Raw genomic sequence first — 25,784 nt, forward strand, 5'->3', positions numbered from 1 at the left:
TGAACAACTGAGAAGGAAGATGTGTAAGAGTGTACAGATAATAAAGGGAATCAAACTAATACACTGAAAATATGCTGTAAGCGTTTGTATATTCACATATCTAGTAAACCCTTTCACATCATCAGATATTCTTTAACAATCAGCTAAACATCTGATTGATACATGCACAAAGAGTACAAAGTGTGAAATTAATACAGAAAATTAGAGTAACCATGGTAATAAGCTGACAAAGGAATTAACTGCATCTGCACGCATTTCCGCAGCATCTGGCATTCTTTGACATTATTTAAATAATGACAACAAAGATGTTTAAAAAATAGAGCCGTAAGGTGACAGAAATTCATGCGAGCTAATAAACGCGATATATATATATATATATATATATATATATATATATATATATATATATATATATATATATATATATATATATATATATATATATATATATATATATATATACCGGTACTATAGTACTAACCATACAATAAATTAGGTGTAGTTTCATGATCTTGTATAGCCAAGACACTTTCCCAGCATTTAACAAACATCCTTTGACAATCAGACGAACGTTTACAAATAAAGATTTGTATATGATGTAGCCAAAAGTTGACAGGAAATGAGGCAAGTAAATTATTACGCAAAACAAAACAAAATGTACCGCTGAATTAACACAGTTGTAGATTCACGCTTCTTACACACGCTTTCACAAGAGGTAATATTTGCTGACAGTCACACGAACATTTGGGAAGGGAGATGCATTAATACGATACATCTTGTTTAGCCTTTTTAAAATTATATTCTTACTATTTACAGACGATTTTATGCATCTTAGGACAGACCCTTGACAGAGAAGACAAGGAAGGCAATATCTAACCCCTCCAGTTCGAAAATAAGATCGTCTGGAGACAGTAAGAATTAAAAAAAAAAAAAGTCACCGGACTGAAGGGGATAAAGGAGAACGAATTTATTACTTAACAAGAGGCCACCCAGCTGAATAAAATCGTCTGTTGTTTGACGGAATATTAAAGACGCGAGCATGAAAGGGCTAATAGCCGTGCTTTCTTGCAAGTTATCAATATCCGTTTAATACAGTGTAATTCCCGAGACGGTATTAACACCCTCAGGCTTCTACACAGGCTCTCAGCTCAGTATAAATCGTCTGGACTAAGCGAGAATATAACGCTAGAATTTTCCCGGCAATGAGAGGGTTAATGGTGACGGTATCAACACAGACACTATCTAGCCACTCATCAGTTAAATAAAATCGTCCGGCGCTAGCTGGAATAAAACACTTTAGGCAAATAAATCGCTGGGGAGTAGGTGTTACGCATCCTGCTAGTCTTACTATTGTAAATCGTAATGGGAAAGTAAGCTAGATAATTTTAGAAGATTTTCATGGAACGCCTACTGTATTTGGCTGTTATACTCGTATTTATTCAGCCTGCATTCTGCATTACTGCGTGCAGCCAGCAGCAATACAGAAAACCCAGGGACCTATAAATATATTCTTCTCTCTCACACACCCACCCACTCACACCGACCCACCCACCCACCCACCCACCCACAACTAGGCTATCCAAAAAGATTCATAAATAAGCTGCTCAAAAATACACACACACACACACACACACACACACACACACACACACACACACACACACACACACACACACACACACACACAGCTGGGCTATCCAAAAAAACATACAAAAATAAGCTACTGAAAATACACACACACACACACACACACACACACACACACACACACACACACACACACAACTGGGCTATCCTAAAAGACACACAAAAATAAGCTACTCAAAATACACGCACACACACACACACACACACACACACACACACACACACACACACACACACACACACACACACAACTAGGCTACCTGTACATAAACATACCTTGCAGCCAACTTTCCCTGGCGGACAATGGCAGGAAGACTAAAGCCTACTTCCGACTCGGCCAACCTACCGTAGTCTCTCTCTCTCTCTCTCTCTCTCTCTCTCTCTCTCTCTCTCTCTCTCTCTCTCTCTCTCTCTCTCTCTCTCGTTAAATACCAGTACTTGGCTCACTTTCTCATTAAATAATCTCTCTGTGAATGCACCACTGCTCACTTTCTCATTAAATAACTCTTTCTCTCTCTCTCTCTCTCTCTCTCTCTCTCTCTCTCTCTCTCTCTCTGTGTGTGTGTGTGTGTGTGTGTGTGTGTGTGTGTGTGTGTGTGTGTGTGGGGTTATGGAACAAACTCTTAATTCTGAACAGGTACTGAAAGGGAGGGGAGGGGAGGGAAGTATGAGGGAGTGGATTATGGTGTTTAAAGGAAGAGTGGGAGATGGGGAAGGACTCAGTGTTATGCATTCTCCCTCCCTTCCTCCTTCATCACCACCACTCCCTCCCCCCACCACTACTCCTTTCCTCCCTCTCTCCCCCTGCCCACAGACAAGACGGGAAGACCTCAGTTACGCGATGATTTTCTCTCTCTCTCTCTCTCTCTCTCTCTCTCTCTCTAACAACATTATCACTGTTGCATCTGCTAGTTAGCTTATATGCCTCCACCATTATTTCCTACCCCTCCTGTAGCACCTCCATCGATATGTCTCCCCTTCAACCCCAACCCTTACTCCCATCCCAGTACAACCCCCACTCCTGTTCTTCCCCTCCTCCAATGCCCCCACTCCCAATTCTCTCTCCCCTCCAACCCCCCATCTCCACTCACGCAACCTGTACTCTTTGTCATAGTCCCAACCTCCACCTGCACTCCTCCCACTCCCCCTTCCCACTACACCAACGCCACCCCTTTACATTCCCCCTCCAATCCCATATTATCCTTTCCTATCCCATTCCACCACCACCACCACAACCACCACCACCTTCATCTTTGCTGTTTGCCTTTGTCCTCCCCTCGCCCTCTTGTTCTCCTTTCATTCTCTTCCCTATCACCCTCATCCCCACCTCTGCCCCCACATTAACTTTTCGTACATAGGCTATCCTCCAGCCATGCTGGATATACTCTTATTTTGAAGCCCAACCCCGCCCTACCACACACACACACACACACACACACACACACACACACACACACACACACACACACACACACACACACACACACACACACACACACACACACACACACACACACACTTCTAATCCCCTTCCCCTACACAGTTACCCACCCCAACCCTTTCTGTGAGCAACTACAATTGTTACGAACCTCACTCTGACATTTCCCCCATTTAACTCCAGTCCCTCACTCGCTTTTCCATACTTACCCCCTCCACATTCTTGCTGACTGTACCCTTCGTCATGGATACTTCCCCCACCCCTTCCCATCCACACCCACTCCCACTTTTACTGCCTTTTATTGTCATGAACTTCACTACCTCCACTCCTCGCCCCCTATCCTACCTACGTCCCCTCCCTTTGTCAACGCTGTATTCCCCTCTAACTCCTGCCCCCCATTCTCTCCCTCCCCCTTACCCCCTCCTTCCCTCCTAACTCACCTTACTCCACCTTCTCCCTCCCTCCCTCTCGTCTCCCTTCCCTCCCTCTCTCTCAGTATTATACTTGCCATCTACAGATGATTTTCATTTGCTAAGGACTCATTTTTCGAACAGGAGGGGTTGAAGAAAATCGTCTGGAGGGAAGAACTAAACTAAAACATCATAGTACTGAAAGAGTTAAATAAAAAAAATACAAATACAGGTTCCGGTACGCATAAATTTAAACACACATCCATACCAGCAGTTAATTCTACGCTCATCACACACACACACACACACACACACACACACACACACACACACACACACACACACACACACACACACACACACACACACACACACACACACACACACACACATATAAACTACTAAACTTATCTACATAAACATACTTTACATATCCACACCAAAACACACACACACACACACACACACACACACACACACACACACACACACACACACACACACACACACACACACACACACACACACACTTTTTGAGGTGAAGTTTCCCCACACCGCCTCACTTTCCGTCTTTCCGCTGGCTGGGTTTGGCTGACCCCCTGGCCTGTATTCTCACTGGCTTAACCCATTCCATCCCATGGCTTATTTTTAACCCTTTGAATCCGGTGAGAGGGGGAGGTGAGTTGGAGAAAGGGCAGCTTGATGGCGGCGGACAGGGTGGCATGAAGGCGATTCTTTTCCTGTCACTTATACCCTCCTCCCCCCGTGGTCGGTTAAGGAGGTTCTATACTACCTTTTCCTAAGCGACTCAATTTGCTTATTATGCCTTACTGTTCTCGTCCGTGTTACATAAGTCCTTCTGATGTCGCCATATTCTGAATAAATAACGAACATAAGGATATTAAGTATATGTATCCAAAAATAAATCGCTAAGGAAAGGGTGTCAGGGAGCCTCCTTACTCGACGAGGATACGTGCCCAGGTGCCATGGGTGACGTCATCAACATGGCGTCACCGAACACCTCACCTGAAATACGACAGTGACGGGATGTGACTAATTCGGTGCTGGGGTCGTTAACTCTACCCATGTTTGTGTTCTTTTGCAACTTATACTACACAGATCAGTACTAGAATAAGGCAATACTGTGGCTCTGCATCCCCATCATAGCACCTCTTCGTGACTATCATCATATTCGAGTATAAATCTCCTGTTACAGCTCAGAAATCACGATGGAGAGCGGGCAATTTTAGGCCAGGTTAGAATAAAAGGGTATATTGAACCTCCAAAACCTACTAGACTACCAGTGAACCCTCCGCCTATATATGACAGGATGAGGCCAAGATCCGTATTCACGTTGGTTAAGGAAGTTCCCTAGCATCTTTCCCTAAGCGGTTCATTTTGTTTATTACACCTTACTGTCCTACTGTGTCATATAAATCCTTCCAATATCGCCATACTCTGCAGAAATAATATACAAAAAAGAAAATAGATACCGGTACGAACTAGACATATCCAAAAAATAAATCGCTAAAAAAGAGGTGCTAGGGAGCCGAGAGAAAACGGGTCCAAGTATGTGCTAGTGAGCCTCCAAAGCCCACAAGAAATGACAGTTAAGAGACAGGGTAGAGTGGGTTCAAGTGAGCCTCCAAAGCCCACCAGAGATACTCTTGAAATCCCTTCCTCCACTCCGATATAAAGTTGAGGGAGGAGGTCAAGTACAGTAGGTGTTAGTCAGCCTCCAATCCTCCAAATACCACTGAACCCTCTACTCCCAAAAAATGACAGTGAAGGGATGAGCTTAAGTGCGTGCAAGTGAACCTCCAGTTTACCATCCTATGACATCTTCCCCCCCGATCCCCCTAGTGACGTTACCAGTACCAATCCACACTCCCCATCCCCCTATTGACTTTACCAGTACCAATCCCTCATCCCCCCCCCCTTTGAGACCACGTAGTAACATTACCAGTACCAATCCCCCTCTCCCCACCCCAACGCGAGTCCCCTTAGCAACGTTACCAGTACCAATCCCCCCTCCCCATTCCCTCCAGTAACGTTACCAGTACCTATCCCCTTCACCATCCCCCCCCCCCGAGTCCCCCTAATAACGTTACCAGTACCAATCCCCCTCCCCATTCCCTCAAGTCCCCCTAGTAATGTTACCAATATTAATTCCCCTCTCTATTCCCCCCACTTAGTAACGTTACCAGTACCAGTTCCCCGTCCATATTCCCCTCGTCCCCCTAGTAACGTCACCAGTACCAGGCCCCCGTTCCCCACCCCCAGAGTTACATTAGTTACCAGTACCAATCCCCTAAAGTCCCTAACGCTACCAGTACCAATCCCCCCTCCCCATTACCCCCCCCCCGCCCACCGGTTAGCTAAGTCTGTGCAGGTGACACCACCCCCTCGTGCCCATACTTGCTTCATGCCATTTTATTTTATCACTTCCTCCTGTCATCTTCTACCATCATCAAGGTCTTATATTGGAGAATAACTCCATCATCATCATCATCATCATCATCATCATCATCATTACCGTCATCTAATAATAATAATAATAATAATAATAATAACAATAATAATAATAATTACTACTACTACTACTACTACTAATAATAATAATAATAATAAGAGTGGTAGTAGTAATCACCATCATTATTATCAACAAGTTTATCATAATCATCATTGCTCATCGTCTTTTCACCACCACCACCATCTCCATCATCATCCAAATTCCACGAGGAAATCATCTAGAAGTAAATTAAAAGAGTGAAATGTGTTCCTCTTAAACCAGAAGCAGTGAAAAGGTGCAATAGTACAGCAATATTTTGAGAGAGAGAGAGAGAGAGAGAGAGAGAGAGAGAGAGAGAGTGAGAGAGAGAGAGTTGTGTTCTATGAGGTTTGATTTTGCGGTCTGATGGATACTTCCGGTTGGGACTTCCCCGCCATGGCTACCTGTATCTATAATTTCCTCATACCACGTGTAATTTTCCATGACACCAACCATTTTATCAGTAGCAATAACTTCTCCCTACCACCTATAATATTCCCCATACTACCAATTATTTTCCCCATTATAGTTTTCCTGGACACCAATGTTTCTATAAGTTCCTCTCACTATCTATAATTATTCCGTCGTCGTTAGTTTTATGTACAGTTTCCCGGTGCCACCTAAAATTTTACCCGCATGACAACCTATCCTATAAATTTCCCCATATCATCTATAATTTCCCCATATCACCTATAGGTTCCCTATATTACCTACAATTCCCTGTATACCTCAGATTTCCCCATATCACCTAAAATTTCCCCCTATCACCTAAAATATCCCCATAACACCTCAGATTTTCCCACAACACCTAAAGTTTTCCCATATACTGTATACCATCTTAAATTTCCCCATACCACCTACAGTTTCCCTATATAGCCTACAATTTCCCCATACCACCAAAAATTTTCCAATACCACCTAATATTTCCCCATACTACCTAAAATTTCCCCATACCACACATTATTTCTCCATACCATCAAAAATTTCCCGATACCACCTAAAATTTTCCCATACCACGTAAAGTTTCCCTATTCCACCTTAAACTTCCCCATACGACAAATAATTTCCCTATCTTGACCTAACCTGAACCGGATCTTACCCAACCCAACTTAAACTGATCTAATTCATCCTAACCTGGTGTGATCTAATCGAACCGAACCTCACCTAACTTGACCCGACCCAATTCAATCCCAACATGTCGTATCCCAGTCCGACGAATACCACTTCATCCCAACCTACAGTAACTTAACCTAACCTAACCCGACCCAACCCACCCTAAACTAACCTAACTTAACCCATTCCAATCGAACCCACCCTCACCTAATCCAATCCGACCCGACCCAACCCAAGCCACTCTAACCTAACAACCCAGCCTAGTCCACTCCAACCAACACTAACTTAATCTTACTCAACCTGACCTAATCTAACCTATTAAATCGAAGCTAAAAGTCTTCATAATTATTTTTTGGGGGCCGTGCAGTGTCACCCCAATGACCTCACTCGCCACATGTGGGTGATGACTGCATTTTCATCTGTACAGGACCAATGTGACTCACACGCAGCCTTCAACACACACACACACACACACACACACACACACACACACACACACACACACACACACACACACACACACATTGACCTTGCAGTTGTCAACACGTAATAAGGTCATCTAAACTAATCAGTAGCCTGGCTGTCAAACGGTTCAGCATCTCCAGATGAGTAGTCCCTTGCGGTACCATGAAATTTTTTCCAGTTTATTCTTGCTAATGTCAGTCGATTTTATTCAGCTCACAACGAACCATCTCTGAATGAAAGGATAAAAAATAATTTTTTTTTAGCCTCTTCACAACGAGACGCCCCTCTCTCTCTCTCTCTCTCTCTCTCTCTCCCCCCCCTCTCTCTCTCTCTCTCTAAGCTGAATAAAATCGTTTGGTGGGGGGAAGACTAAAATAAAGAAGACATTGGGTGGAGGTATCAGTGACACAGAAAGTAAACACGAAAAAAATTAAAGGAAAAACACTTACTTTCAATGTGTGCTATATTTTGAAACACACGGGTGAGATGTTTTGATAATAAACCGTATTCATTCTTCAGGAACCGTATAATTTAACTATTAACGGTGGACGCAATTAAAAGTCCACCAAGTGAGAGTCCGAATTTGGTTCAGATCAGCGTCCTATGAGGTGTTTCGGCGATGTCCTGCGGTGGCTTCCTTAATGAAATGTGAATGGTTGGGTGTGTAAAGCTTGTGTGTGTGCAGTGGCTTACCCAGAAAGTTGAAAAGGGGAGGGAGGCTTTTTTTTCTTTTTTTTTTGTATCTAACTGTGCAGCCCATGACTTTGCCGAGCGTAGCGAGCCCTTACAGCTGGGGGTTCGGGGGGGCGCTGTAACTCCCCCCCCCCCTAGAAAATTTAGCATTTTGGCCAATTTTATGATCATTTAGATCATAATATATATATATATATATGCAAAAGGGGGGGCCATGGCCGCATGCCCCCCCACTCGGTACGCCACTGTGTGTGTGTGTGTGTGTGTGTGTGTGTGAATGTGTGTTAGAGAGCAGAGTGATGCCATCTGAGGGGGTGTTTGTCCACTCTGGTGCTCTTACCGCTTCGTTCCACCCCCACGCACCCGCTAGGCCAAACACCTTCGCGAGCTCAGCGAGTGAAAGTGCCTGGATCTTGTTCTATTAAAATCATCCACATGAAATTAGTGCATTCAGCAAACATATCAACATCGATATTATTTACAGAAAAGCAGTGGTTGGGCCCAATTTCATGGAACCTTTGGCCTCCACTGGTTATAACCTGAGGCCTAATGCTGAAGACTAGAGCAGCTATTCCCAGATTTCAAGGTTAAGATCAACAACCACACCTAAAGTAAAAAGAAAAAGGAAAAGAAAAAAAATCCCACGGGCCTAACACGCAAGACTGTGGAATTCAGCTATCGTGTGCTACCTACGCGCCATCTTCGCTACAAATGATCAAACTGGCATAAGGACTGAGGGCGGATCAGGGGAGAGGGAGGGGGGCGGAAGGCATGATGGGAGCGCAGGGCATGATAGGAACGCGGTAATGGCGGGAAAGCAGTGTGTTGTGGGGGAAGAAGTGTAAGCCCAAGGGTGATGTTGGCAGGTATGAAGGGTGACTTTGGACCATTCTCTCATTATTTTGTGCTCTTTCCTATTTTTTTTCTATTTTTTTTTTCCAGACACAAGAGAGGTATCACAAACACGAGAAATTATATAAAAAACGAGTTGTGATGGCAGTTTCTTCCCCGTCAGATGGCATTATTTTTTTTTTTAATCTACAAAATGGAGGAACAAGAATACGCAAAATTAAGTAGAAAATGAGGAGGGTTGTGATGGAATTATTTTTTTTCATACGCCGGGAAGCATTATTTTGGTTTTATTTACACACAGACAAAATATGGTATAAGAAACACGAAAAATTATGTATATACGGTATGAAAAAAATTTAAGGAGGGTTGTGATGCGTTTTTTTTTTTTATATATACCCACCAAAAGGCATTAACACTTTCACCACGATATCATACTCATTTCATGCCTGTTATCTCCAGTCAACTTGATTCACTTCGAGATAGAATTTCAAATAGATCAGCCTTCATTAACCCTTTCACTATCAGGCTGCCGGGCCCCGAAAATGGCGTCACTGGGTCTGGGAATTAACTCCACTGTTTTTCGAAAACCACTGTTCACAAAAGTTTATCGCAATAACATGCGGTGTTCCGTGAGTCATTATTTTACTGTATAATCATTTATCGAAATGAAGTGCACTGTGTCAAGTGTCATTTTTCACTCCCTCGTTACTTCTTATAATGAAATGCACTTCATTTTTATTTATCGCATCCCCAGGTTAGTTTCCCCCCTCAGTCTTTAACCTACAGCAGTGCAAGTCCAACTCTTACAGATTTTTTTTTTTTTTTTTTTTCATGAACAGAGGACATCTGCAATCTGGTGTATGGATTTTTTTTCCCTTCCTCTGTTCATCTGTAAAAAAAAAAAAAAAAAAGTGAATCGACGGTTATGTTGGTAACTGTAAGAGTACATTCGGTATACAGCAGACTCCTTGTGGTAGTACAAGTATATATGTATCTTCATTTTATACCCCGGCAACAAGACTGGGAGAGAGGAAGTCAGTCTCTCTCTCTCTCTCTCTCTCTCTCATGCGAGGTGAGGGGAGATGTAAGAAGGGGAGGGAAGGGGAGGATGATAATATGTAAAGAGCGATGGGGAGGGTAAGTGAGGGAGGAAAAGTGAGATGAAACGTAAGAAGGCAAGGAAAGGGGAAGAGAATGGGGGGAGATGAGCGAAAAGGAAGGGAGGCGAATCGAGGGGAAATGATGGGAGAGGAAGAGAGGCGATATGAGAGGAGGGGTTGGGTGTGAGAGGAGGAAAAGGGAGGGGAAGTAAGAAGGGAGGTGATACGAGGGGAACCGAGATGTAAAGACGGGAGGGGAAGGGAGGGGAGGAGAAGGGAGAGGGAGGGGAAGGATGGGGAGGGGAGAAGAGGCAGCCCAAGATCGAGGCCTCCCGCACCAAAAATACAGTGTGGAGCCTGGCAGACTAGAGGGAGAGGAGGGGAGACTACCAGCCTACACAAGCACTCACCCTAGCCTACCTCTATCATAATAACCTCCCTAACACCACAGTAACACCTCTGACACCACAGTAACACCTCTAACACCACAATAACTCCTCTAACACCACAGTTACATATCTATCACCACAGTAACCCCCCTAACACCACAGTAGCTCCTCTAACACCACACCAAACTAAGTTCTTTAACGCCACACCATAGTAACCCCTCTAACACCACACTAACTCTTTAACACCGCACCATAGTAACTCCTCTAACACCATGGTAACTCCTCTAACACCAGATCAATGAATCCTATATCACCAGACCGTAATAAACTTTCTAACACTACAGTAATCCCCTCTAACACCACACTATACTATAGTTTTCAACACCACACCACAGCAACCCCCAACTTCACAATACCTCCTCTAACACCACTGAGTCCTGTAACACCATACTTTATTCCTAACACCACAGTAATCCCTCTAACACCACACCACACTAAATCCTTCAACCTCACACCAGAGTAACTCCCTCTAATACCACAGTACCCCCTTTAGCACCACAGTAACCCGTCTAACACCACATCACACTGAATCCCTTTACAGTACCGTAGGTGGCATTTAACATAATCCGTAGCACCTCGTCCTCAGCGATTTATTTTACATGTTACATCTTTTTTATCCTTTTTTTCGTTACTGAGGCAAATTATATCGATACCAGAAATAGTTAAAGGGCATCAATGAGAAAATCAAGGTCTAAATATGCAGAATAAATCGTTAAGAAAAGGATATTACGAGGTCCCCTATGCCACCTTGAAAACAGTCCCTAGTCCCACTCACCATAGCCTCCTACGCCGCCCTTCCTCATAGCCTAGACTACTAACTAGACTACAGTACTGAGGTGTCTTGTCTTTCTGGGTCTACCAAGAATTTAAGAATATTTAGGCAGGTAAGCGAAGCATAGGTGAAGTTAAACACACACACACACACACACACACACACACACACACACACACACACACACACACACACACACACACACACACACACACACGCACGCACGCACGCACGCACGCACGCACGCACGCACGCACACACACACACACACACACACACACACACACACACACACACACACACACACACACACACACACACACACACACACACACACACACACACACACACACACACACACACCACTTCTTCAGGTTTCGGGTCCAGGGATACGTTCACTGTGATATTCTTCCTCCTTAGTTTACCTCCTCAGTCAAAGGTGTCTCTCATAAGCTTAATACCATCGTGTGGAGTCAGTCAGAATAAAATACACACACAGGTACGTCCTGAAGGTGAAGGGTAAATGGACTCGATTCTTGAATATGTTGAAATATTATGTAAATCATGTAGAGTAAGGGAAGCAATTGTGTCGACAAGCCCAGTGATGAAATGAGGGTGGTGGCTGCCCCCCATTCCTCCCATGATTGTCCAGCAGGCGGTATTCTTGTCAGCATAGGAGGGTTTATACCACCTGTCTCCCCCCCCTTTTTTTTTTTGTATGTTTGGGTCTATGGCTGGTTACAATGGTCCTCTTTGTCAGATATATACCGTCGTCTGCGTCGATATTAAAAATAAACAAGTAAGCAACGAGAGAAAAATAAGGTGAAACAAAGATCGTCATGGAAAAGATGGCCGTTATGTCATAATATAGGGGCTGGCCAGCCAGTCAATTTGTCACAGCAGGACGTTGTCAAGGGGCCCACATGTATGCTGTATTAGGTAGAGGCCCACGGCCCAGTACCGTATGTTACTATCATATATATATATATATATATATATATATATATATATATATATATATATTCCAGTTAAATCCAGGGATGCCTAATTTTTTATTTTATGCCGGGTAAGGCCTGACAGTTTTATTCATCTAGGAAATACGTAACCAGGCTGAATGGAATCTACCTATCCACGATTAAGTGAGCTTTGATCTACATGAGGTGGTGCATTTAGTATGGCATCTGCACACTGAATTTTACGAATGTATGTATGAAAAAGAAGCTATTTTATGTATGAAAGACTTGAGTAAAGAATATGAACGTGCCATATTATCAACGACAGCTGAAGATTCTCACCGATCTTTTTTTTTTTCCCCTAATCTGGACACTGCTAGTTTATAATACATTCAACTTATGGCTGACTTAGTTGGAAACAATCCCTGTTAATATCTTTTATCTAAGAACGTTTTTTTTTTTTTTATCATAATCTATGTGACGCCAGACGATTTATTTCAGCCCAGGAGAGAGCCTATGAGTTACAGGGGATTTTAGAGCACTGAGATCCGAGGTGGGGCAGTCTAGCGAGGGTGAGGGTGAGGAAGAAGGTGAAGGTGAGAGTGAGAGCCATATTGTTTGCTTAGGAGGTTCCCTAGAACCTTTTCCTTTGCGATTCACTTAATACTCTCCTGTTTTGTAGCCTGTATCTGGTAATGAAAAGGTGCTCGTGGTAAGATGGACTTCAGAGCAAGCGGCCCTGTCACTCACTGACCCACCCCGATGTACAGATTACTAGCTTGCCATTGCAACTACCAATACTATTAATACCACCACTACCACTAGAGCTACCACTACTACCATTACCAGCAATACCACCACTGTCAGTACCACCACCACCACTACTACCAATATCACCATTACCACCATCTCTACAGCCACTAACACACTGCCACTACAACCACTACTACACTTCCACAACCACTGCAACCTCTGTCACACTTCCACTACCAACATCACCACTACTACACTTCCACAACCACTGCAACCTCTGTCACACTTCCACTACCAACATCACCACTACCACCATCGTTATCACACTCCCACTCCCACCACCACCTGGGGATATGAGCAGTGGCTGGCCCTACCCTGCCTCGCTGTGGCCCTACCCTCGCCTGGCACGCTCCCTGACCGTAGTTGGCAGCGGTGCCGGGCCTGCTGGGGAGGCCGCAGTGGGTGCCAGTTGCCGTTTAGACCTGTGAGAGGAGACGTGGGGGCCTGGCTCTCTTTTACGGGATTCGACTCCACGCCCCCCGCCAACCAAGCCGCCCAGACCCCCTAGCTCGCTCCCTGGCCCCCCCTCGAGGCTCTTCCGCGCCCGCCCCTCCTCCGTGTGGCCGCCGTTTCTCCTCTGTCACCTCCGGGAGTCGCGTTACTGCACTGTACATCACAAGGCGGATCTACTGTGTCTGGTTTTAGTGTGCGCGTGTGTTCATGTTTGTACAGATGGGGACAAGAGTTCGCCTGATATTTCACCTCGTGTACTTCTCGTGTGTGTAGGCTACAGCTGAGGGCAGAAGTCTGGCTATTATTTCACTACTTCTGATTCTCCTTTTCTTCTGCTTGCGTATATTCTTAAGATGACTGGGGCTACTCATAGATCAAAAGTTCGTCCAATACTTCATCTCTTAAAAATATGTGCAAACCTGCCTGACAGACATGGATAAATGACAGCACCAGTTTTGTATGCTTTCGTTTCCTCTCCTGGCTAATATTCCAAAACCGAGAGAGGCCTGGTATGCTTCTCTGCCCCATAGAAGATTCTTTTTTATATGATGCGTCAGGGAGGATGACGACATGCCCCAAGTGAGAAGTAAACGTAGTGGAATAGCAGGCCAACCTTTGTCATTGATTCTAATTATTTTGAGGCCTAGTACATTCGCGAGTGCTACTTGAAATAAATCAGTGGATATTAACAACATCATCAGCCTCAAATCTCGTCACTATCTCAAGACGTTTGGAGCACACAGAAAATAGGATACACAAAAAAAAACTATAGTAGCTATATTAAAAGGTGGATATTAGCATGTGAAAAAAAAAAAAAAAAACTATATCATCATCATCATCATCATTCCGACCCTTTTCCCCGTTTGAGATAGGATTCAGAAATATGGGAGGAGAAAGTGCTAAATAGAAAAACTATCAACACAATGCACAGTGAAATGATTGAACGAAAACAACGAACACTGTCAAGGAATTGTGAAACTTTGGAAAGAGACTGGTTTGGGGACTAACTATCTTACACCTTTCGCTGAAATAATAATAATAATAATAATAATAATAATGACTGAAATAGTACAAATAAATACGGTACCGAAGGAAGGTCAAGCAGTAATAATTCAGCTCTGACAAGAGGTAATTTTGAAACTGATAATATTCTAATTCGTTACGAAGAATAATCGCCAGAAAAAAAGAGATGTAGCGAGAGTGACCAACGAAGATATTAGGACTTATATCCATAAATGAAAATAGATGTAAAAGTAGGAAATAAGTAGTTAATGAATTATTTGGTCAAGTAATAATTTCTTAAAGAATAAATTGGTTACAGAATAAATTGTTTAAGGAATAACTTGATTACAGAATAAACTGGGCAAAGGAATAAAGGGCCACAGAACAACTAGTCAAGGAATAATATGGGTAAAAATGAATTTGTCTGCCGAATAATTTTATTAAAGATAAATTTGTCTGTAGAATAATTTAGTTACAGACATTTGTTGGCAGAATAATTTGTTGAAAGATAAATTTGTTGGCAGAATAATTTGTTGAAAGATAAATTTGTTGGCAGAATAATTTGGTTAAAGATAAATTTGTCTGTAGAATAATTCGTTTAATGATAAATTTGTCGGCAGAATAATTTGGTGAAAGATAAATTTGTTGGCAGAATAATTTGGTTAAAGATAAATTTGTTGGCAGAATAATTCGTTTAATGATAAATTTGTCGGCAGAATAATTTGGTTAGAGAATTATTCACCGTTGGCCATAGACAGAGGAAGCCCCTTCAGTACTAATCTCCCCCTATAGATTTTCACTCCTGAGCGGGAATTATATTGGGGTGATTCACTTGCTGAGCTTCACGGTAGATTACACGTGTGTGTGTGTGTGTGTGTGTGTGTGTGTGTGTGTGTGTGTGTGTGTGTGAGAGAGAGAGAGAGAGAAAGTGTGTGTGTGTGTGTGTGTGTGTGTGTGTGTGTGTGTGTGTGTGTGTGTGTGTGTGTGTGTGTGTGTTCTATAAAGCCTCGCACTTCCCCCAACCCCTTCAGTACAGGAAGTCCATCATAATCTATAGGCTGATAAGATAGAAAATTCGTGGTCTTGATATAACGGCCTCTAATCCATTCAGCGTGATATAAAAGCTGAATAAAATCGTACGTCAATAGTAGAAACAAGACAAAAATAGAGTAATCGTAGTAAGAAATGGTTCCTACAGGCTGAATAAAATCGTCTGGCAGTTGCTGGTATAAGGCAGAGAAATCGTCGTATAAGGCAGTTAAAAGGAAGCTTCAAACCAGAGTCCTTCCAAAGCTGAACAAGATCGCTCGATTGGATGGGGAGTATAATCAGTAATTGTTATAGCAGTGAACCACCAAGGAACTGTTTGATAACGTAACTCTTTTCACCCCAGACTATTTCTAAGTGACAGAAAAGTTACTACGTTTCAGCGATTATTCTGATGTGACGAATTAGTACCTAGGATTTATATCGCAAGTTTAGAGAGTTTCTCTCACGTGAACAAAATCTGGTGTTGGAGTGAATAAAATACAAAAGTGCAACAACCACAGCGAAAGGACTAATGATATCGTGTAATTCGGATGTGGCAATCAATGTGGAATGAGCTAAAGGGATACTTATATGTAATTAGCAAAAATATCACTCAATGAAGAGTTATTAATAGCGTGTAAATTGCGTGACAGGCAATACAGAATGAGCTAAAGGGAGACTGGTATCGTGTAATTCACAAGTTAAAATACAGAATGAGCAACAGGTTTATTAATATCGTGTAATCTGCAAGAGGTAATCGATATAGAATGGATAAGCTACGTAACATAAAGAACCGCCTGAGCATTTCCGTGGACAAGATATCGCCTTCCCGACGCTCCAAATCACAGCAGCGCAAGAGCATGCCTCTCGGGAACGCCCCCCTGCATGGTGAGGTCCAGGGCGCCTCCGTTAGAACCTCAAGGGCTGACGACAGACCAACTAGTGCTCCTGAAGTGACCACTAGCATGGAGTCCAGGCCGGTCAGCTACTGTGAAACGGATGCTGATGTCACGATAACCGATGTCTCTGTCGATGTCACTGGATCAGAGGAGTGGCTGCCTGAAGGGGGTGATGTCACTCCCGTACCTGAGGCCTTCGCTGACGCCGAGCCCACCGTCACGGAAGACATCACACCCGACGTCATGCCTGTACCTATAGACTCCAACAAGCCTCTCAAGCGTCCCACAGCAGAAGGGGATGGCAGCCTGATGTCCGAGGTGATGAAGGAGGTGAAGAAAATCACAGACATAACCGAAGACATCAAAAACAAACGACCCAAAATGGATGGAGGATTAGACGAAACCAGGGAGAGTATAGATGAGAAAGAAGTGGAGAAAATTTCAGAAAAAAGCGAGGACGTGAAAACCAAGCGATCTACTCTGGACGGGGAAATAAACGAAACCAAGACGAGTATAGATGAGAAGTCTCTACCCGAGTCACAAGGAAGCGAGACAGCGGTTGAGAATGAGGGTGCTGTGACGCCTGTGTGTGAAATCCAGCCGAGCCAGAGCGACGCAACACTGGACAGGAAGGTCGCTGAGAGCACCCAGGCCACGTCACTAACTTCATCCACCTGCCGGGCCGAGAGTCTCACCTCAGGGTACCTCTCGGACTCGGATATGACCCTCTCAGACAGCGGCCAGCCCAGGACCTTCATCTCCCTCACCTCAGAATACACACAGCAGTCCTACATCTCATCCCAGGAGCAGTCGACATCCTCCTTTACATCCCAGGAGCAAACAAAATCAGCCTTTACTGCTGTTAAATGCGAGGAGACTGATGCTATTCCTCGCGTGGTTGAAGCGGAGAAGCAAACTAAACCAACAGAACCTGCCAGTCCCTCAGCCTTTACTCCTGAGGCCGCCACACCTTCAGCATTCACTTCTGTCACCCCTCACAAGCCCATTGATCCTGCACCCGCCCCTGGCATCCCTAGCACTGCGGAAACCAAGCCTCCCGTTACCAAGAAGGAGAGCATTTACAGCAGGATCATGAAGCGGACTAAGGACCCATCGAAGGAGCCAATATACGCCAAAATCAAGCCGAAATTGACCATCGAAACTAGTTTCCAGCCAATCGAGCCGAGTGTGGGCAAGAACGCGTGGCAGGGAGGCGGGGTGGTGAAACCTGAACCGATTTACAGCGTAGTGAAGCCTCGAGACCCCGGGGGACCCTTGGTACCTTCGGGTCCAATGAGCTGCCCCACCTCGCCTCTCGCATCCATCTCAGCGCCATTTTGCCCCGTAGGAGTCAATAACAAGGTGGAGCCGATATACAGCAAGGTGAAACCCCGTGAAGCCCGAAGCAGCACTCTGCCTAGGGAACCTGTGTGTGGTCGTACAGGGCAGTCCTCCTCAGGCACTCTACCGAAGGACCCACTGTACAGCAAAGGTAAATCGAAGGAGCCTATATACACCAAACCCCTGCCACTGACCCCAAAAGAGGAGGAAGAGGCACGCAAGAGGGAGAGCATGTACAGCCAGGGGTCCACCGCCTCGGACTACGGCAAAGTGACGTGTCGGGTGGGTGAGATAGCCCCGAGTAGCCCAAGCAGACCGGCTGTCATAACAATCAACAACCCAGGCTACGCCGCGCCCACTGGACTGCCGTCACCACCTCCACCACCACCACCACCCGCTACGTCAGAACCACCTTGCCCCGCCCCTTATTCTACTCCCCGCCCCGTCCCACGCCTAGCCCAGGACAAGGCACAGACAGCCACTAGTTCTCCTAAAACCCCTGCAAAGTCCGTGAGCATGAGTCCGACGGCGCAGGTGAAGATCATCAACAAAACCAGCAGCGAGAGTCCAGGACAGACCCAGACCCAGCTTGCCTCCAATAACTCCCTAGTGGAAAGCTCCGACACGGAATCCACGGGCCGAACTCGACTCAGTAATCTAGTAGAAGAGCTAGCGCACGAATTGGAGGCCGTGAGTCGAAGATTAGGCAATACCATGGACACCGACGAGAAGTCAAAGAAGGAGGTCCTGGCAAAGCTGTTGTCCACCTACGACGTGCCCAAGAACCTGCGTCGTGTAGAAGAGGCTGACGAGAGCGCAGTCTTAGAGGCTGAGCAAGCTTTGGTCCCCGCGTCGGTCAGCATGGACGAACTTCGCTACGTGGACGAGGAAAACGCCGACACCGTTTACGCCGACGTGCCCGACTATTCTCAGGACGAGTTCGTGATCGCCCTGGACGACGAGAACGATCCTCGCTATGCCTCGCTGACTCGGGAAATGCGACGCCAGAAATCCGGGGGTGAGTCTCCAGGTCGGGTCAGCAAACGCACCGCCCAAGTGTACGCCAATGCGCTGAACGTGGTGACAGCGCTGAAGGTGCTGATTAACTCGAAATCCTCCCGCGCCGCCTCTGTGCTGAACAAGATGGGCAGCCTGGCACGACCCTACGCACACCGGGTCCACGGCAACATCACCGACACCACCTGGATACAGAGGGTCATCTACCATAAGTCGGTGAGTACCCAGAACCAGGATACATCAGGATACACCACACCACACCACACTTCGCCACACCATGCCACGCTGAGCCACGTTACACCACACATCCACCAGTACCATTACGACACTGCCAGATGTATTGAAAAAAGTATGTAAGACTGACATTAACAATTAATATCATCATCAGAAGTAGGGATGCGTGCAGCATTAATCATGAATAATCTTTCTTTCTTTTGGAAAACGAAAAAATGATTTTCAAACTCTACAAAAATCAGTTGTGATTCATACACTGTAACGCAGACACATTAGTGCTATTACAGTGTAGCAGAGCTAATATTACTACTACTACTGCTACTACCACTACCACTACTACTACTACTACTACTACTACTACTACTATTACTAAGGTAGTAATATAGTTTTTTGCTATTATTCGGCATGTGAACACTGACAACACCACCCGTGAACTTGAAGCAAACGACATTAGACATTGTAGCTATATAAAGTCATCAGTGTCGGCTAATAAATATCCGCGAACCTGGAGTGGGATTCTCAGACATATTTATGGTCGATTCCCTATCATGACGAAGAAAAGTTTTTACAGGAAGAACTAGATATGAGAAGAACTCTCACTTCTTTCCCAGATCTTCCTGCAGAAAACAGTTATAACCTGCCGTAATTCTCGTTTCGTGACTAAGATTTATTTCTGGAGTTAGTACAAGAGATACTCGTATAGCAGGATTATGCAACCTCCTTGTCCCTCCTGTGAATTAGTACATGAGTTGCGACAGGAAATTGATCGTTAGTGTGTTTGGGTATTTCGATCCTGATTTCCAAAGTCTATGGAGAGAGAGAGAGAGAGAGAGAGAGAGAGAGAGAGAGAGAGAGAGAGAGAGAGAGAGAGAGTGACCGTACGTTAGCTGCCGATAGGACGTGACCCCCTAAATACTCTCGTCCCGGAAATATCCTCACACAGACTTTACTTCCTTTTCACAAATCCTCTCTAAGCAGCCACAACCGTTGCATCTTGTCTGTACTGCAAACAATGAATTTCTTTCTTTACACGCTGCCTCCTGGGATTAAAAGGCTCTCCCCATCACCTCACATGTCTTCTTCAAACTCAAGGGGTTACGTCGCAGAGGAAGATTAAAGGTAACAAGAGGGAGGAGTTTCTGTTGTAGTGGTTTTGTGGTTCTATGTTGATAATATTGTAGCCTTACTTTACTGAGAGCTCTTTATTCACAACGCATTTAGTATTACATGTATGGATGAATTAACGTGTGTGTGTGTGTGTGTGTGTGTGTGTGTGTGTGTGTGTGTGTGTGTGTGTGTGTGTGTGTGTGTGTGTGTAAGCACTTAAATTTGTTTCACAGACAAAATCATCTAACCATGTACTCTCTCTCTCTCTCTCTCTCTCTCTCTCTCTCTCTCAACACACACAGACACACATATAGGATTGAGTCATTGCCAGCACTACCCACATACCCTCACAGTGAAATAATGTGTTTATTGTGGGGGTCAAAAAAAAAAAATAAGAAAACAAGACTATAAGTTGTAGCGAAACACGAGCATCACCACAACAAACACAAATTTAACCATGCGGGTATTTCACTCCTGTGGTGACTCTTTTTGTTACAATGGCGTCTGCAACCCCTTCACTCCGATGACGTGCTTTTCAACTTTATTCTTTTCTATTTATAATTTTTTTTCTGCGTAGGGAAAAGATCTCTTATGAACCCCTTCCATTTGAGGTCGTATTTTATTTTATTTATATTTTCTCCCAGATAAATAAAAAGCACACAAGCAGATATAAACACACACACACACACACACACACACACACACACACACACACACACACACACACACACACACAAGATCTGGAGAGGCCATTCAAGTTTAGTAAGTAGAAACAATCCCCACTAACCCCTTCACAGCCTGACTTCCCTCCTTAAGCTGAATAAAATCGTCTGAAGGTAGTAAGAATAAATATACCCTTCAGCGGACTAAGGGGGTTAAAGGAATTTGTTAAGGCTGTCCGTAACCCTTCATGGTGAAAAATTATCCCCTAAGTAAAATAACATGAAAAAAGGAAAATTACAAAAAAGGTCTTTGGACTAAAATGGTTGACACTGAACTCTTGCTACAACTAGACGAATTTATCCAGCAAAGGAGAGACAGGGATTAGATACAAACTGCATTGATTTCTTTCCTACGAGCTGCAATTGGTAAAAATAAAAAATCATTATTCTCTCCCTCAACATTTTCTTTCTTCCTCCTCCTCCCCCTCCTCTTCCTCCTCCTCCTTCTTCTTCATCTTCTCCTCCTCCTCCTATTTTTTTTTCTTCTTCTTGTTCTTTCTCCTCCTCCTCCTCCTCCTCCTCCTCCTCCCCAGTATTTTTTTTCTTTCCTGCTCTCCTTCTAAACCATTTCCCCTCCTCTCCATCTCCATCTCCTCCTTCAGTCAGAATTAAATTTATAAAGCCGTCATAATGGTGAAGGAAGAGAAAACGGGGAAAGAAATGCACAAGAAAACTTATTTACACTCAGTTGCCAACCCAAAGAATGTTACTACTTTTACACTGGCAACATTTAAACCTCACCAAGCCCGTGTGTGTGTGTGTGTGTGTGTGTGTGTGTGTGTGTGTGTGTGTGTGTGTGTGTGTGTGTATGTTATTCTTGCTACCACCAGAGGATTTTGCTTAACTCAGGGCAGACATCTAATAGCCAAGAGGTTAATGAAGGCTGTATCTAACCCCTCCAGTTCGAAAATTCTGAAGAGGCAGAAAAGGGGACACACACACACACACACACACACACACACACACACACACACACACACACACACACACACACACACACACACACACACACAACAGCTGCCAACTACAAGAGGAATGCGGCAGCTTTTAGATTTACGGAGTGTGCAGAATAGTGTCTGACCTACGTTTAATCCTTTCAGTCCGAGTAGGCAATGTTTATCCTATCATTGCATTATCCTTGCTTTCCACTGAGGGTGCTTAGAAAGGGACGCCTTCTCGCGGTGGCACTGAGGTAACTGGTCGACTTTGCTCACTGCCTAGGTATAAAAACGTCCCTCAGTCTCCTCCTCGTCCCCCTAAATAAGGATGGTGGACTGCAGGACGGCATCTTTAGCCTGCAGTCCACCAGGGTCTGGGTTGCAACTACTTCTACTCCCTTAACAAGTGTTTTCAGCTTCAGAGAGAGCAAAATATTTGGTGGGAACGGAGTTAGAAACAGTCTCTATCCTTGGCATGTACATTATATTTTATTCACTAACCCCTTCACAACCCCACATCTATCAATAGCCGAATAGAATTGTGTGGAGAGGGGAAAAATAAAGTAGAAAATACGTCACCCAACTCAAGGGGTTAAGGCCAACTCCAATAATACCATCATCATCATCATCATCATCATCAAAAATTCAATAACAAGTGAACATGGCAAACACGAGAACTCAACCATTTCGCTCATACCCTAAGCTAACCACAACTCTGAAAAATCACCATCATCATCCTCATCAGCAGCAGCAACAACAACAACAATAACACCACCACCACCACCACCAACAACAACAACAACAACAATAGTAATAATAATGATAATAATAATTATAATAATAATAATAATAATGATAATAATAATAATAATAATAATAATAATAATGATAATAATAATAATAATACCACCACCTATAATAATAACAATAATAAAATCGAAGTGAAGGAGTCATCTTCTGTTACAGCTCAGCATTAAGATGGAGCGAGGGCAAATTTAGGTCAAGTTAAAGTGAAGAAAGTATAGAGCCTGAATGAGATGAGGGCTCAGACAGTCATGCACCAGGCCACAGAGGTCATGAGAGACATGTCAGATGTCATCCCACCCAAACTGTCCTGAATGGGGTTATATTTACACACACATACACACACACACACACACACACACACACACACACACACACACACACTCACTCAGAGTTGATCTGAACCTATTACTGTCTTATTTTTTCGTCTATAATGGATACTATTGCAAATCCTTACTCACACAGGTATAACAAGTCGTGGTAAAAGACCACTTCCTTTACTGTTTGTTGCAAAAGGGATGTTCGGTGGAGGCAAATATCTACAAGGAATCAAAGTCTACCTTCTCGCTCTACAGCTTCATACTGTTGTCATCGGAAAGATTTATTTGCTACATTCCACTGTAGCGGGCAGGGCATCGTCTTCAGTCATTAGAAAAAAAAAAATCATGTGGGTACACTCGTAGGTACCGACATTCAAAGATTTCTGTCCCAGTGGTCTTAGTGGAAAGTATTCGCCAAAATGGTTTGACAGTCGCCTTGAAGCTGTGACACAGGATTGGTGCTGTCGGTGTTAGAAGAGCTTTCCAATGTTTTCTCAAAAGCAAGAACATTTCCGTCAGTCCATCTTTGACTCACTTGTGTCACAGTGGAACTTTCTTTTGGGGTAAACATACTCTTTATTTGAGGCAGTAGAAGCACCTTACCAAATCAGTTCTTTTTCTTTCTGATAGTCTATTATATTTTTCTGATTATTTCTGGGGTAGTAAATAAACGTTTCATGTGAAATCTGTTTCCCCGTGGATTTTAGCTAAGGTATGTTCCGCTGTGTCAACTCGTTTGATTCGTCAGCGCAATGGCGGAAGGGACCGTCCGTGTTTAACTAAACGTAATCTAACTCAGCTTAACTGTACCTAATAATTTAATCTAACCTAAACTAACCTAACCTAACCCAACCCAACCTAACCTAACCTAACCTAACCTAACCTAACCTAGCATCCAGTTGGGAAGTTGGGAAACGAAATCCACCTTGGAGTACGTTGAGTAAGATTCCTCCATCACGCCGGAATCAAACAACCGTAGGTACGGCTTAAGGAACGTGATGATAAAAACAGTGGGAAATTTCTCAGCAGGAAAAGATAATTTACCACCCTGAAAACAGTCGGAAAAATACAGAAAACAAACTGGAGGAATATGAACTGAATTGGTGAGGTCCTACTGCTTCAAGCAAAGCGTACATTTACATCTTTTTGGATACCAGGTGACATCTCGTGGTCCATCGCTTACAAAACGCTGGTTTAAAAGACCCCCTCCCCAAATACTGAAATGGTTACTGAAGGCTATTACTAACCCTTTCAGATCGAAAAGTGGTCCCTAAGCTGATTAAAAGCTGTCTGGAGATTGTAAGGAAATAAATGAATAATTTCCGTATTGTAGTACAGATGGAAACTACTTGAGAATCAACTCTGTTTAATTTAGGACAACCCCCTCATAGTGAAGGACTTAATGAATGCTTTATCCAACCAATCTCGCCAGTTGGAAGTCTTTTCTGGGATAATTAAAACAGCTTGGCAGCAGCAAGAATAAAGTAATAGGAAAAACCGCCATCGCACTGAAAGGATTAACATTCTTTTTCATTTTTTCCATATATACTGAATGATGGATTCAAATAAAACACACACACACATACGCATCATAAATATATATAAATACATGCATTCATTTATGTATTCATATGCATGCACACATACAATAATATATACGGTCTTACATACAGTCATACACACGTTTACTCATAACTTTATTCATTATACATACCGGTACATATATAAAAGATACACATCTATACAGTATATACATAAAGAAACATAATTACATGCATTTAAACGTAAATACATACATGGAAACATACAGGTCAAGTCTTAAATGCACAGCCAGGCATCCTTGCAACGTGGTCAAGATGCAACAATTGGTGCGAGTGGACCAAACCAGACACTGACAGGGGCAGTAGTCGTGGCAGGGGACGTAGTGATGGTGGTGGTGGTAGGGGAGAGTGCCAACCAGCAGTACTCACAGACCTTCATACCACATCTGCCTAACTACCCGCCTCCCTTCTCTGCCTGCATACCTACTTGTCTCACTTGCCTACCTGTCTGCCTGCCAACTTCACTGTCTGCACACTCACTTGTCTCACGCCCGCCTCCTGGTCCACACATTTACTTATATGCCTGCTTGCTTGCTGCCTGCCTGCCTACCCATCTCCCTTTCTCCCTGTCTTCCTACCTTGCCTTTACACATACCTACTTGCCTTACTTGAATGCGTGTCTGCCTACTTCGCTCTTCGTTACCCATCTACCTGCCAGCTCACCTCGCTTGCACACCTACTTGTTTCACTTGCATGCCTGCCTGCCTACTTCGTCATTTCCCACCTAGTTGCCTGCTAATCTATCTACGTCACTCTTATTTTGTGAATCTCTTTTTATTTTCCAACCTACCTGACTGCCTCACTGACTCTGCCAAACGCTACCTCCCCACCACGTCCTTCCCTCCCTCCTTCTCTGCCTACCTTCTCAACTCTGTCTCACTCTTGCTGCCTTCCTACCTACCATCTTACCTCTTTCTGTCTAATTATCTCCCTATCTAACAACCTACCTATCTACCTGTCCCACTCTCGGTGCCTATCTATCTAGTTACCTATCTACCATTCAACCTACGTAACTGCCCACGATGCTTGATAAATACGGAGCCTAGGGATAGATGCACGAA

General features: G+C 44.0%; 1 protein-coding gene across 6 annotated transcripts in view; it reads left to right on the top strand.

The window, feature by feature from the left end:
- The first annotated feature begins 13,687 nt into the window (after positions 1 to 13,687).
- The window catches only part of Nost (Nostrin), a 128,358-nt gene continuing 116,261 nt past the window's right edge, over positions 13,688 to 25,784 (top strand). For 4 of the 6 annotated variants that reach the window (XM_080273535.1, XM_080273539.1, XM_080273538.1 and 1 more), the window contains exons 1-2: positions 13,688 to 13,902; positions 16,394 to 19,213. In XM_080273535.1, coding sequence (XP_080129661.1) covers positions 16,508 to 19,213 — 2,706 coding nt within the window. In that variant the 5' untranslated portion in view covers positions 13,688 to 13,902; positions 16,394 to 16,507. The remainder of the gene's footprint in view (positions 13,903 to 16,393; positions 19,214 to 25,784) is intronic. The other 2 variants (XM_080273537.1, XM_080273536.1) reach the window with 2 other exon arrangements.

Source organism: Coenobita brevimanus, chromosome 55 (assembly GCF_032717465.1).
Source record: "Coenobita brevimanus isolate Jiangsu-jjx chromosome 55, ASM3271746v2, whole genome shotgun sequence".
In the NCBI taxonomy this organism is placed as follows: Eukaryota; Metazoa; Arthropoda; class Malacostraca; order Decapoda; family Coenobitidae; genus Coenobita; species Coenobita brevimanus.